Below are 16223 nucleotides of genomic sequence, written 5' to 3' on the forward strand. Positions count from 1 at the left end.
TGACTCCAGGGCACTAAGTTACATAACAAATGAAAGGGATGAAATTTACAAGTGCCTGGTGACACACAGGAAACAAATTAAAGAGATAGAAATAATAATTTTAGCTGCTATCCACTAACAGTTATATTTACACATAGCAAAAATAAAAGTTTTTGCAAAAAATCTCCCTGAATTACTGTAGATAATTATAGTCTTCTAGTTCATCTAGACTCCTTGGCTAGAGTTAGATCTGCCATCAGAGAGAAGTTGCTGTTCTTGACCATACTTTGTAGCTGAAGAGTACAAAAGCAATTTATTGGAGAGTCCAAGCCAAGGTTGGACTTTAGTTTCAATATGGTAATGTATACCCTGACAGCTTCTGCATGTTTTCTGCAACAAAAGTTATGGAAATATAATTTATAATGAGGTGTTATCCACCAGAAAGTAAAACTTGAAGAAATCCAGCAATAAAAATTTCTTTCTAATTGCTATAAAATACTTTGATACATTTAGGAGGAGGGTTTCACGTTGATAAATCAACTGAGAGTTTCTTCACTTTAAATAAATTTCAAATTAAAATATTCAGAAAAAAGGGTCATGAACCATATCACCCCAGTCTTAGAAGGAAGTCATGTTCTTTTGCTATCCTTGAAAGTTATTGATACTGAGCAGAGGTACTTCTCAGCAAAGAACCAAAGTAGAATTATTCTATGGACTGAAGTTTCATTTGGTAGGGAAATATAGTGTATTAGAGGTGTTATAGAAATAATTGTGTTTTTAGTCAAATTATTTTAACATAAGATGGCTTTGATTTAGATTTCTATCCTAAGAAGTTTAAAGAAGATCATTACTCAATGTTCCCTAAAGTGAATAACCCTGAATACACTATTGTTTGCCTGTTATCTTTAACCTTTACATCACTTAAAATGAGTTAATATTTTCAACAAAAGGTCAGATTTGCAAACATAAATCTATGCCACAATCTAGAAGTTTGTCTTACTTATGACGCTTTCTGCAATGTTTTTACAACAAATGAAAAATATGGAGATAAAATTCATTGAAATATAATTTCTAGCTAGGTGTTATCAGAGAACAAAACTTAAAGGAACCCGGCAACAAAATTTAATTTCTTTTTAATTACTGAAAACTTGATACATTCAGAAAACTCAAAAATCTCTAATAGTTTGAATTATGGATGTAAGTTGACTCAACACAATAAAATATTCATCTTGAATTAGTTTTACAACAGATAATTCTGTTAAAAATTGTTCAAGTTTCCTACCACCTTTTAAAATTTCCATCCTAAACAAACACTGTGGATAAACCCATTGCATGTTAAGTGAAGAATCTTTGACTAAAAGACTCTCTAACCATTTTTAATTTCAGAAGATTGAAAGTATACCTTCATCTGTCCAACAGGTTACCATCAAATGCTGTGGGATGATTCTCTGCCCTCTTCACGTGCTTTGGAGCATCCCCAAGGAGAATCACAGTTCTGGGGTTACCTAGGCCTTTTTCTACTCCAAAGCTGGATACTTGTATTGCTAGAAGGCGAAGTCCAATTTGAGAAGGGTATGAAGAAGAATACGAGATACAATGTAGACCCCTAAATGATTTTACAGGCTTCAGAACACAAAATAAATATTTGCTAGTCTCTGATTAAATTTTCCAATCAGGAAAAGATGTAATTTCTGTAATGTCAGGGAGAAAATGGAATGCACAAAATAAAACTCTTCCCACTGCATGTTACCTCAGCCACGCATGTTATAAAAGAGAAAATGTTTTGTTTTAGTATCACTTGCACTCTGAATATCTGTTCTTTTGTGCTTATTTTAGCAGGATTTCTGTGACATACGGCAGAGCAGGTATTTGACTTTCTTTGTTCCTGGAATCCAGATGTTCTGACATTTTTGTTTACCTTCATCATTGTAACCAAAACTAGTTCTACCTGCCAGTCAGAAAGTTCTATTTATAATTCTGTGAGCTTCTAACTCCAGCTTCACTGAGCTGTGCAGCTGCTGAGAGGCTGCACGATCACCTAAAATGACTAAAAATGATTGCTTAAGGTGTTTTGCTTCCTCTTCTGTACAGTAAGAGCGACCACTAGTCAAATGAGTCATTTGGCTTTCTTTAAGCCAGAGGTATGTACCATGGAAATTGCCTCTTCTTGGAGTCTCTATACCTTGCTGAAGGAAAAAATGAAGTCTTTCTGCTTAGGGTCATCTCAAGAACCTGCCCCACCCACCCCTGGATAGGCCCTTTACTCCTGAATTTGATGTATGACTACCAGGCTGAAGCATGCAGGGAACAGTCTTCAGAAAGTGAGATTATGCAAAGAAGCAATTTTGCATATTTCTGATTTTACTCCAATTATTACATTCCTTCCCCATTTACATTCAGTGATATTTTATGGACCACACTAAAAATGGATTTAGCAGTGTCTCCTCTATCTCTAAATACTGAAAACATCCCTAAGGAAGACTGGATATAAACTAATTCTTTAATTAAAGAAACAGAAAAACAAGATACCATTTTGACTGGCCTTTTAGTCTCAGTCTCAATCTCTCTCTCTCTCTCTCTCTCTCTCTCTCTCTCTCTCTCTCTCTCCCCCCTCTCTCCCTACTTCTCTTTCCCTGTCTTCCTTTCTCCCTCTCTTTCGCTCTCACTGGCTTTCAAATAATAAGCAAGAGTACTTTGGTCTAATATTAAGAATTATCTGATTGTAAACTAGATGGATGAACTAGGAGGATAAATTTAGAGTAATTTAGTGGATTCAAGTTAAGTCCTTTTTTATCATTTATGAACACTCAACTGTATACTTATTAAGGACTTAAGCATCCACTGAAGTACAAAAGTATGATGTCAAAACTCTTTCAGTAAATCCACAATTCTGTTTGATTTTGATTTTCCAATTGTGGGCAGGAGGATATTAAGTTTTGCTACCAAGAATAGGAAAGTAAAGGTCAAATATAATCAAACCTATCCATCTAGAGCTCAAAATTAGAGGAGAGTCTACATCTCTAGGCAACAATAGGAACTGTATTTATTCAGATACTTGGGAATGTATCTAAATTTAGATGATAAACGATAATCTGATCTTTAGATATTGCTCATTATAACATAAATTTACTAGCTGCTTTTAACTGTAATCCTAATACATCACTCTAAACAATAGATAAGTGTATGAACAGATTGATATTATTGACAGTGCCACATTTCATTTAAAACATACTTTAAGAAGACTAAACAGGAATTATTCAAGTTGATATTTTAAAAATTTACTGCTTAATCATTTTCAAAGATTTTTAAATTATACTAGGAATGATTCTCAGCCAATCATCTTCTTAGGTCAAAACATTATTATACTTACTAATCTTACTAGTGTAGCTCTCGCAGGGAATAATCACACGGAGCTCTTTTGATCCTTCATCTTTCAAATCCTTACCAAACCAACATTTGGATTAAAGTGTACCCAAATATATTCATATTTTTGTGTCACCTACTCTCTCAGTCAGTTCTTCCAACCTGTGCTCCATCTTCTTCATCCACTCACCCTTAACTTGCTCCTTACTGTCATTCACAAAGATCCTAAGAGGCAGCATCACAAATAATGCTCAAATCAAAATTGAGAGAAACAGAAAATATACTACGCTAGGTATTTTTAAATGATACACAAGAAGTAATCTGATACACTAAATGCTTTATGGCATGTTTGCAAATGAATAGCTTCTAAGGGAGGCTGAGCATGTCATTTGCTCAGATATTTTCTCTCCATCATCGCTTGCTGCTCATTTTGCTTCAAAATGGTATCTTTAAAAAGTCCACACCAGCTACATAATTGCTTATATAAACCATGTCTTTGTTTTTTCAAAGGTTCTACATAATGCAGAGAAGTGCACATTTTATATGGCATCATCATCATGGCTTAAATTATTGCTTCAAATGTTGTTATAAGGTATTGCTAGGAAGTCACTTTCAGATGAATGCACAATTCCATAGGAAAAGTACAGAGTGAGGCTTAGTATTAAGTTACTGTCTTATCATAAGATAAAGTGTAAAGCATTCAGAAGTAAGGCTGTCACTTCCACATTTGTTTCTGTGTTCTAAACTTCATAATGTATGGCGCAGTGGTGAGGACCAGCAAATGTGACGTACTGCATTGCTCCAGCAGTAACTAAGAAAATGGTACCATAGCCAGTATGCCTAATAGCCCTATAGTGAGCAATATTCATCCCTCATGCTTATCAGTATTAATTTCTGTCTCTAATAAGTTTGAAGACTCGTGTTCAAAAAAGCAGCCTACAAATTTTAAAACTAAAATTCATGGGACAGATAATGGTATGAAGCTCAGACAATGTTTAACTTTAAAAATGGCTACACGTGAACTGATGTATTGCTTCTCAGTAAACTTGTATTTACTTCTAGTAGTGAAGATTATTCATGCACTTTTCAATGGTCCCCAAATCTGGCTGCATGGTAGCATTACTGGGAGTGGTTTTCTAAATGCAGATTCCTAGGCCCTACCTGAGACCTACTGAATCCAGATCTCTGAAAGTAAAACCCAGTAACCTGCACTCTTAAAACTCCAATGTAATTCCCTATGCAAGGTTTTCAGATACTTCCAAGCAGATCAACTGAACCATTGAATTAGGTCATTTCTTAAAAAGGACAGAATGACAATGAGGTGTTTAGTGAAGCCGTGATCTAGTCACAACATTTTAGAAATAAAAGACATAAACTTGACTTATCCACGTTCTCAACTCTTCCCCAAAACATTACTGATTTTAATCATGTAACATCTACATTTAATAAACACATATGAACTAAGAATATGCATAGGTACAGTATGAAGTTAGCTGTAATTCTCCCTGTATTATAAATGTATTAGTGACTTTTTTAAGTGACAAGAGAGAGAACAAAGACAGGAAACAAAAAGGTGACAGGACAGTAATACTTGGGCTCCAATTGTTTAAATCAAGTGTAAGGAAGGAATTTTGCACACTATCTCCATATTCTGTGAAAATATTATAATAATCTGTGTGTAATATCAGTATCTGCTATTCATTCACCACTGAGAGAATCCTGAAATAGAGTCCATAGTTAGGGTCAATTTACCCATTTAACAATAAATCTTATTCCACCATGTTAGCTCAACTCACATGCATATTAAATTGACTCTGAGTTAGGTATAGTCATATGAAGAGATGCCCAAAAAGCCATTCACAATGGATATTTTAAGCTTCAATAATTCATTGTCATTAGCATGTGGATTTTTGGATTATCTCCAGCAAGTTATGCTTATAGAAGCCTCTAAAAAGACATGATTTTTGTAGTTGGAGTTCTATGATCTAATAGAATTAACTAACTTATAATATAGGGCTTGGTTCTTATTCTTGAATTTCTAGGTTTTTATTGGATAAAGTCATGTGATGTCATCCTAAGAATATTCAGGGTCATGTATAATTAATTCCAAAGGAAAATTCAGAGAAGTTGCATAAAGTGCCTGGGTTCAAAAGAAAGAATATATATTTTGAAGAAAGAATGGAGGGAGAAACAGCAGATGCAAGTAATTCCCTAGCATATCAGACAAAAGTGAATATTATAACTCAGGCCTGGAGCAGTGTGGGCTCGTCTGTCTGAATCAGGCACCAGTAAATCTTTCCGCAGCCATCTTGGGTTCAACAGCAGAGAGACAGTAAAGTTTGATGCGGCTAGGCTAATGCAATGAGATGGCTTTGAGTGACAGCAGAGAGTGAGAGAGGATCGGAGCTGGGTAACTCTTGCTCAGAATGCACGGCACGCCAGAGACCTATATACAAAACTTTTACTTTCCACCCTAGCCATCTACAGCACCTGTCCTAACAAGTCAGAAACCAAAGGAGCCTTCAACAAACATATTTAATGATGATCATAATCTTGAGCTCCCTCTTGATATCGTAAGACATTTGTCACATGATTTCAACCAGCAGCAATATGATTCTGCATGAAACACAAGCCTAGTGGTTTTCCAAATTCCTCATGGCTTTTCCCTTTGTATCTTACTCAGTTGTTTTAGCTTCATCAGCAGAGCTTTTTGAAGAAACTTCTAAATGTAAAAGGTTGCTGTCCTTGTGAATGAGATTTTGTTTAAGCTGTCATTGTGCTGTTTTGCTTTTTCTTTTTTTCTGGAGAAGAAAACTTCTACAATAAAATGCTTCCTAACATCAATGTCCTGGGACAAGAGGCAGAAGTGTGAGGCTGAGAGCTCACCTTTAAGTGCTGATTCCACCCACCCATTCTCAAATCTCAAGTATTAGTATCTGACTCAGAGCCAGAGCAGGTCGCAGTTCTTTGGATTCCAAACATTATCACAAATTAAAAGAGAAGCTCAAAATACTTTAAAATTTAACAGGGAAGATGAATATAGAGGCAAATTTTAGGTGGTTCTGTCAGGGTAACCTAGAAGCTTTATCTTCTTCACCTGTATGTGACACAGCTAAGATGTCCAATTAACATGTTTCTGGGCTATACTATTATTTTTTTGTTTGTTTGTTTTTCCGGTACCAAGAATCGAACTCACAACCTTGCACTTGCCAGGCAGGTGCTGTGCCGCTGAGCTAAACCCCAGCCCCTTATACTATTATTTTTTAACATGGCCACTGCTATGTTCATGTTTCACAAAGCAGATATTGTACAGTAAGTTTTAAGTAAATATTTGAGGATATCAATTTTGTTAGATTATCGATTTGCAGATGAAGGTGTTCTCTCCACTAAAATAATCATGACACCAATGTGAAGTCTTAATACTAATGGCTAGTTATAAAGTGACTTCTCCAAATTAGCTTCATTAAAGAGTATTAAAAGAGGGCAGTTATAGGTACCAGATTACAATTTAAGGTACTCTTTTTAGCGTGGGTTAAAGCCATTATATTAATTAATATCACTTGGTTTCTGGGGGATATTATTTAAGTTCCTTTTCATTTGTCATGCTAAAATCCATAATATTCCTAACAGCTTGTAAGTAAATGAGAATACTGTACAGGTATTAGTCAAATAAAATATAAATGCTGGCACATTTTACATACACAGTTTCTAGGCTAGAATATATGCACTGTATTGGATAGCACAAATGAAAATAGGATTTTTTCTCACAGCATCTAATTTCTGACTGCAGCTAGAATGAACAGACATTTGATGCAGTATCTTACAAACACACATAGTAACAGTATAACTGTAATTGTCAACATTAATAGGTTGGCAAAATGATAAAAGATGAGCCCATTGCCTCAGACTAACTTCAAAAATATATATATTAATTATATGAAAAATGTAGTTTTTATTCTGTTTGTGATATATAATAGATCTCTGACATGGGAGATTTGTGACAGTGTAAATGGCTACTTCTTATATGAAATCATAGAAACCATTATAGAGTTTATGATTCTTCTGAAAAGTTGAAAGTATATCCACAAATTCTTCTCCAGAGCCCTACTAACAATTACCAAATGATGGAGTGGATTTCCAATTTTCCTTTAAAGTATAGATAATTCCCACACATATTTTTAAGTACAAAGAAAACAACCATATGTTTAGAATAGTTGCTTAAGCAATTTTTTACAAGAAGCAGAGAAATAGATTGGGTGATTCCTGAAAGTCCATTTCAGCCATATGGTTACAAAACACATTATCACCAGAATGTCTGTTGACTAAATATATCAAAGTAAGCTCCAAATTACTGCACAGAATAAGCATAAATGGCGGGCGTGATGTTGGACCTATCCCCATGCTGCTGTGCTGTGAGAAGCCCCTCAAAATTTCTCAGGCAATTTTCCAATATTGCCATGAGGACTGAGGTGCTTCCAGCCCCTAACCATACTGGCTATAACCACCCCACACACAGACACACTGTCTCCTAAAAAGGACAAGTTCCCTGACGAGATTTCTTGTGATTAATTCACGTCATGAACATACCCTGCCTCCAGCCTACACAGCCTTCTGCATGTAACCTGGCCTTTGCTCTCTATGGAATTAAAAGCAGAGACCTGGGCCCAGGAAACAGCGGGATAGGCAAAGTTCAAGACCGCAGTAACTGTGGCCTGTATTCTCCATAGGAAGAGTGCTGCAATTATGTTCTCTTAAACCATAGGGTGAGAAAAGAGCTCAAATTATAAAAAAGATGAAAATTACAACGAGTAAGTTGCATATCTATAAATGTTTTCTAGCCACACACTTAGAGAGCTTAACAACGTTAATTATGCCTCATAGACTACATTGGAAATTAATTAATATACACCTTAGTTGAGTTATATCATAACCAGATCACAATGCAGCCAAATCCCTGAATGAAAAATAATATATTGCATTTAGTAGACATAAACTACCAATGAGGATACATACTAGAGTAGAAAATGTCTACTCCAAAGATGTTAAGGTAACAATACTTCCAGCTCATTAACCTTAATAGAAATTTAGGTTTATATCTGATCCAAAAGAGGAAAACGCTGGACACACTGTGCTCACAATTTTACTGTGAGCCTGTGACACTATTTCTCATGCAGTGTTGATTAATGGGAGAACAACTTCGTTATAGCAGGACGTGCAATGGAAACCTGTCTGTGACTACAGTGATTACTAGTTCGAAAGGTTAGAACTTCGGAGTTCATGGAGGTCATTCAAGGAATTTAAAAGCCAAGTCAATCAAACTAGAGAAGAACATTTAAAAGAAAAACTCAATAACATAAAATACAGGGCATTCCTTGATTTGCATTATGCAATAAGGAACAATATTCTTGGCAAAATGCTTGGATACTTTTGTGTCAGTAATACCAGTATCTGAGAAATTTGCTTTTGGGAATGGCAGTCAGCTCTTAGGAAGCATCAACTTGGGAAGGGAAAGGGAATTGTTAACATATGACTTAGAAGGATGCTGTTCATTAGAATGCAGTTTAATGTTAAAATATCTATATTTACAGCTGCTACATTAAAAAGGGTCCAAGGTAATAAAGCATTTTCCTTTGACTGATATGTGTTAGAAGACAGCAAAAAAATCCTCTCATTAATCTTAGTTACAAATGTATCTGCTGTGAGAAAATTCCATTACCACTGGACTCCATGCTACAATAATTAAATCTAAAAAATATATCTTACTAACAGACATACAACACTTTCTCAGCATCTGAATCCTTGGTTATATGTATTCCCAGTCCAAGCACTAATCTCTCTAAACAAGTGAAACTATATTAGATTAGTCAGTTAGCATTACATAATATACCAACAATGCAGTAGCAGGTTCTGAAAATCTAATAACGTTGTGTGAAATGTAATTATCTAGAAGAGATATATATAAAAATAGGTAATATCCCTAAAATATTTTACTGAGTTACAATTCTTCCTGCTGGGAAGTGTACCACACTGCCATGATGTATGTATGAAATGTCTATTCAGAAAAAGAAAATTAGAAAATATTCCTCACCTACCAATTCACTAAATGTAGGAATATATACTCAAAACTGGCTCTCAAAAGTGATACAAATATATAGGGAAAGATAACTGTGTGGGTGAAAAACAAGACAACAAGGAGTCTATTGGTTTGTTTTAAAACAGGATCCATATATATATTATATATATTATATATATATATAATATATATATATACATATATCTCCGCATGACACTTATATAGACACATTTTATATTCCCCCACCTTCAGCCTTTCTATGGACAGCAGTCACACGACTTTTTTCTAGGATTATTGCCTGTCATAACAGAAATTCCACTGCTTATTCTCAAGAAAGCATCGAAAGAGAAGCATCTCTTCCCATCCTCCTGTAGTGACCCATGGTCTGGGCTTGTGCTTTTTGGAGGAGTCTTGGGTCTGCGGGTCTTAGAGGCTTGTCTCCCGGAGGAACATGGTGCCGATGTTGTAGGAAACCTTTTTTATTCTTGATGAAGAAAGAGAAGGCTTTGGCTGCTTTGGACCAGTCCTTACCTCCAGGAAATAGCAGATCCCAGGGATTTCCTTTGGAAAGTTGTCTGGAAGTTCTTCACGGGACCGAGGAATGAATGTGAAACTTTCTTCTCGTTTTAATAATCTAAGAAAATGGAAATGACGTGAATCAAATATCACAGGAAATGTAAATAAATGGACAGAAATTCTAAAGATTTGAGAACCTGATCTAGAACTGTGCTCATACTATACTTACCCCTATTTCTTTGATAGATATGACCTTTATAGGACTTCAAATACCAGGAAAAGTTTTAACTCAGAAAAAAATCCTTCCTTGTTACAGTAATAGAAAAAAAAACCCACAAAACTGCTCATGGTGCTACTTAAAAATATTTGTTCAACTACGTTTGCTTTCTACACAGTATTTCTTGAAAAATATTTTTTTCAATTTGATTTTTTCCTCTAAACACAGTGCTACGAAAACAATATAAGGCAAGACTTTACATCAAATGTGCAGGATTTTTCCTGTTTTGAAAACTTCTCCAAATTCTAGAGCACTCTTTTTGTATTTTGTAGACTCTCAATAAGTTTTAAATGTGTATCCTCCTTGTCAAACACATAAATCAAGTATTGAACTTTGTAAAACATTTCAGGACCCCAGGTACTTGTGTTGATTACTGATTTCTAGCAATACAATACATATTTTCCAAAGTCACTAGTATTTATTAGTGAAAAGCTTGATTCTTCCCTTTCACTCACACTTACAGACTTTTTTCATAACATATATACTAGGGAAGATTTAGTTTGTAAACTTGTCAAGTTACATGAAAGATTCAGTTTGATACCCATACCTCAAAATGTGGCTATACAATTCAATTCAACTCGATTCAAAAACTTCTTATGGAATGTTTACTGCACAAGAAGGCTCTTAGGTGCAGGGAATAAAAGAAAAACAACAAAAAACACTCTATAAACAATAAAAAGTAATATAAAAGTAGTATGAAATGGAATAGAGGGCATAAAAAAGCTAGATAACAAGACAGATTTTCAAAAACTGCAGAAGGCAAGAAGAGGAAAGATGTTTCCAGTAGAAGGACCACATAGACTTCTTGTCTGAGATGCCTTTTAAGAAGTGCATTTGTCACATGGTTTCTGTTATAGAAGATACCCTAAACAAAGAGTCAAATAATAGAGAGATGATGGGAAGTAGGGAGATAGATTTTTTGCAAAATGGAAAATGACCAAAAATGGAGAGAGTGAGAAAGAAAGGGAGGAGAGAGAGACAAAAAAAGAATTAAGATGTGTTATGTACATGTACCAACTCCAGACAAGGGATGTAATCATTGTGTACTGAAAACACATACTAATAAAAATAAAATTGATAAAAGAAGTGCATTTAAAATGACAAGATGGACTTCTGGGAAGATGGGGATGTGCTAAGCAGCAGAGAAAGAGCCTTTCTTTCTCTGACTATTGCTATCCAGACCCTGGCACATAGCCATGCAAGGAAGAAAGATGGAGTGAAGTGGGCGCCCCACATCCAGGAAAGATCTGACATGGGAATTGAAGCTCATGGGAAGATCAAGGAGACAAATGTCAGTGAAGAAGAAGGAGGTAGCTGGTAGAGCCTCCTCCCTGAGGAGGAACTCTCGGCGTGGGAGGGACAGTTCAAATCTGTGGACACAGTGACTGCTGGCAACACCAGGAGTCTCTATGGAGAGATGCAGCAGTTACAGCAGTGGAAGGGAACAGTGGAGGTGAAAGACAGCACTAGCTGCGGGTGAGTGCTGAGGGCTTGGTTGTCCAGCAGGACAGCATGACTGGCCAGGAGCTATTTTGGAGAGGGGCCAATTGAGCTCAGAACTCAGAACTGCTGGATCAATTTAACAACTCCCTGCTGAGTTCAAACCCACAGAAGGTGCCCAGACCACAGCAGGCTGAATGTGTCTAGTCTGTGGCTCGCTGAGATTATGTACTGCCCTGCCATAAAGCTACCACTGGTTTGCTGGGATAAATCAACAATGATCTGGACTCTGTCTCCACACATTGTCTACCAGTGACAGAAAAGACAAACCTAGAGGTAGACTATTTCTTTTCTTTTTTTCTTTCTCTCTCTTCTGTGTTTTTGTTGTTGTTGTTGTTGTTAATGTTGTTTGTTTTTGGTTTTTTTCTCCTTCACTTTTTGATATTGTTTTTATATGAGTGTGAATGTGGTTTCTAGCTTTTTTGTGGTTCCTGTTCTGTTTTGTTCTTCCTTTTATTTCTTCTCTCTTTCTTTCCCTCCTGTCTTTTGTGTTCTGCACCAGTTTCCCAAAGTTTGCTTGATTCCCCTTTGTCCTCAACCTTGCCTCTAATCTCTTTCTCTTTACTTCTCTGTTTTTTCCCTAACCCCCTTTACATTTTTCCCCTGAGGGTAAAATTGACATATCAAAGACTTATTTATTGCATATAATTTTCTGGTTCATTTTACATTTTGTTATATAACTGTAAATCTAGTTCATTTGGTTAAAGGTGTTAAATCAATGGTTACTGCAGTATGTCATTTTTTAGGCTGTGTTTGATGCAATTATTATTGCTGATTGTACCACTTTAGCCAAAAAGACATAACCAAGATGATCTTCCTTGTATACCAAGACTGAGATTTCCCAAGAGTTATAGGAAATAACATGGGCCAGTGCCAAAAAAAGCAGAGACTGGGCCAAGTAGGTAGCAACCTTTATACCTGGAAGATACGTCTGAGAAGTAGTCATTTCCTAGGTGTTCTAAATACTAGCAATGAAGCAACTAACGATAGGTAAATTATAACCAACAACCCAGGAATTAAACTTTAAAAAAGAAAGAAAATGAGAAGACACTTAAACAAGATGCAACTCCCGACATCCAGTTCACGAAAGGCGAACGCAGGGAGCAAGAAATTGGTACAATCTGAAAGCCACCCCTTGGCCTCTCTGAAGTAGTAACAAGAAAGCACATGAATGAGGCTCTAAAAAAATAAAATCAGAAATAATTTCTCAGATTACTGCACAGATGGTGTTGACAAAAAAAAAAAAAAAAAAAAAACTATCCTTAGTGACTCTAGAGCAGATACAGACAAAAAAAACACCAAAAGCTTAAGAAAATTGTGGAAGCCATGAATGCCCAAAATAGAAAAGAAATGGAATCCATAAAACAGTTACAAGCAGATATTCAGGAGAATAAAAAGTCCACTGAAAGTATCCACAACAGAATGAGCCAAAGAGAGTACTGAATCTCAGATATAGAATACATGCTTGTGGTTAGTGATCATGAAAAGAGAGAATTCTTAAAAATAGCAAGGGACCATAAGAAATCAATCTGGAAGCTGCTAGATGATGCAAAGAAGAATAACATAAGATTGATTTGAGTTGATGAAAAGGCAGGAAATAGCCTAAATGATATAAAAAATATTCACAGATGTCAGGGCAGAAAACTTCCCTAGCAGGGAAAAAGACTTTGACACATAGATAAGTGAAGCATAGACAACTCCAGCTAGCTATGATCAAAAAAATCTACAGTTAGGCATATGCTAATGAAGATTTGAGAAATTCAATACAAGAATAGAATATTAAAAGCTGTTGAAGAAAAGAAACACATCATATATGAAGGAAAGCCCATCAGAATCACAGCTGATGATTACTGTAGTATGTCATTTTCTAGGCTGTCAACACAGACCCTTAAGTAAAGCAAAAGTTTGACTGATGTATTTGAAGACCAAAAGGGAAACAACCTCCAACTAAGATTGATTTATCCTTCAAAACTATCTTTAAAAACTGATGGAGAAATAAGATACTTCCATGACAAAGAACACCCAAGGAAATACATCTACACAAAACCAGCACTCCAAAATGTTTTGAAGGACATTCTAAAAAGAGATAACAATATGTCTCATGAAGGTCTCCATGAACTGCAACAGCTCCATGAACTGCAACAGAGGGAATCTACCAGGCAAGGCAAACAATTAAATGGGGGGAGGGTTAGGAGCCAACAACAGGAAAATAACATGACAAGGATAAGTCAATACACATCAATGATAACCATCAATTTTAACTGCCTCAATTCACCAATCAAAACAAACACACTAACAGAATGGACCACGAACCAAGAAACAACAATATGCTGCATACAAGAAACACATTTAATTCAAAAAGAAATCATGGACTGAAAGAATGGAAAATAATACTCCATGTGTGGTGGATTGACAACTGGTGGTGAACTTGTAACATCCAGCTGAACTAAACTAGCATAGGGCTGGGTGCAGGAGGCCTACCTGAGGATTGCTGCCAGCAGCATAAGAGTCAGAACTGGAGAGGCTGTTAGAAGTATTGGGGGCTGTTAGAAGCATTGGGTGCTGTTACAAGCTTTAATGGACTGTTAGTTTTCCTAGAGCTGCTGTTGCTTCTCTTGGAGGATCTTGTCATGCTGGCTTTCCTGATGAACTTGGCTGTTCTCCTTACTGAAGGAGCTTGGGACCTTGGTGTCCCTGGGAATGACTACAGTTCGCTTGGGGGAGCTCTGGTCACTACTTTGAGCACCACTTCCTGGATATGGAGGAAAGTTGGTGCACTGCTCAGTCTCCTGGAAAACCTTGTCTCATTGGCTTTCCTGATGGGAACTCAGCTTTTCTCATCATTGGAGGAGCTTAGGATCTCACTATTGCTGAGGATGGCTGTGGTACTTTTTGGGGGAGCTCTGGTTCTTATTTTGAGCATCACTTCCTGGCTCCAGTTCAGACCCTCAACCTGCTATCACAGATTCTTCATCCTGCTGGCATAGACTTTCTAATTTCCACTACTGACCTTTGGGGCTTCTCAGTGCAGATTCATGAAACAGACATGCATGAGACATTGTCATGGGCTCTAGGCCTCCAGTTGAATTCATGAAAGGCATTGTTATGGGTTCCGGGTCTTCAGCAGGACTCATGCAGGACATTACTTTAGGATCCAGGCACTCAGCTGGATTCTTTGGTCTTTAGAGTGAAGAGATTTCTTTCACTCTCCTTTTGTAATGATTCTTTGGGTGACTATTATAAATAATCTTATAAAATATGTGTCCTGTATTATATTGTTCCCCTTAAAAACCCCAAACTACATCATGTGACAAGAACCCATAAAAAAGCAGCACTAGCTATTCTATTTGAAGACAAAGTGAATTTCATGCCAAGACTGATGAAGAGACACAAAGAAGGTCACAACATCCTTGTAAAGGGAACAATACAAGAGGAGGAGATAATAATCTTAAATATATATACAACAAATACCCAACTATATAAAACAAATATTAACAGACACAGAAAATCAAATAAGCACTAATAGAATTGTATTAGGAGATCTCAATTCACAAATAATGAAATATTAGAAATGAGCCAATGTTTTGAATAAGTAGACTTAGTAGATATCAACATAGTGTTCTACCCCACAATATCAGAATACACATTCTTCTCAACTACAGACAGGATATTCCCCAAAATAGACCATATAGTAGCTCCTAGAACACACTTAAGTAAATGCAAAGGAGTTGAAATTATCCCATGCATATGATCAGACCACAGTGCAATGGAATTGGAAATCAGTGGCAAAAAAACACAAGAATTTGATAAATGCATGGAAATTAAATAGACCCCCCCAAACAACCCATGGGTCATTGATGAAATTAAAGAAGAAATTAGACAATTTCTATGATTAAATGATAATGACAGTGCAACATACTAGAATTTATAAGACAAAACGGCAGCAGTCCTAGGAGAGAAATTTATAGCAGCAAATACCCATATCAGGAAAACAAAGGAAACTCATATAAACAAGTTAATGTTAAACCTCAAACTTCTAGAAAAGAAGAGGGGCCTGTTATGGTTTGTGTCTGTGTGTCCCCCCAAAGCCGCATGTGGTCATGGGGCAGGCTTTTAGAGTTTTATTGATTATGGGTGTGAGAGCTCCACCCACCCTGGGGTGGATAGTTTGCACATGTAAGGGAGAGGAAGAGGCTGCTTGCCGCCATTCCTCCCTTGTGTGCTTGTTGCTTTTGCTGTGTTCTGTCACCATGAACTGTGGCCCTTTGCCATGTGCCACTCTGCCTTGTAACCTGCCAAGTATGGACCGAAACCTCCATAAACTGTAAGCGAAATAAACCTTTCCTTCCTTAATTTTGGGCATCAGGTATTTTGTCCCAGCAATGAGAGAAAAGTAACCAAGACATGGGCCAAGCCCAAAGCTCATATAAGAAAGGAAATTATAAAAATCCAAGCAGAAATTACTGCATTGGAGACTATGATAATAATACAAAGAATAAATAGAAGAGTTGCTTA

At 36.4% G+C, this 16223-nt stretch overlaps 1 protein-coding gene across 1 annotated transcript in view; it reads right to left on the reverse strand.

Moving 5' to 3' along the window:
* Positions 1-2565: 2565 nt before the first annotated feature.
* Positions 2566-16223, reverse strand: part of Gucy1a2 (guanylate cyclase 1, soluble, alpha 2) — a 262305-nt gene continuing 248647 nt past the window's right edge. The window contains exon 8 of the mRNA XM_005378617.1: positions 2566-10049. Coding sequence (XP_005378674.1) covers positions 9842-10049 — 208 coding nt within the window. The 3' untranslated portion in view covers positions 2566-9841. The remainder of the gene's footprint in view (positions 10050-16223) is intronic.

The sequence above is a fragment of the Chinchilla lanigera genome, unplaced genomic scaffold, assembly GCF_000276665.1.
Source record: "Chinchilla lanigera isolate Chin_1 unplaced genomic scaffold, ChiLan1.0 scaffold00011, whole genome shotgun sequence".
NCBI lineage: Eukaryota > Metazoa > Chordata > Mammalia > Rodentia > Chinchillidae > Chinchilla > Chinchilla lanigera.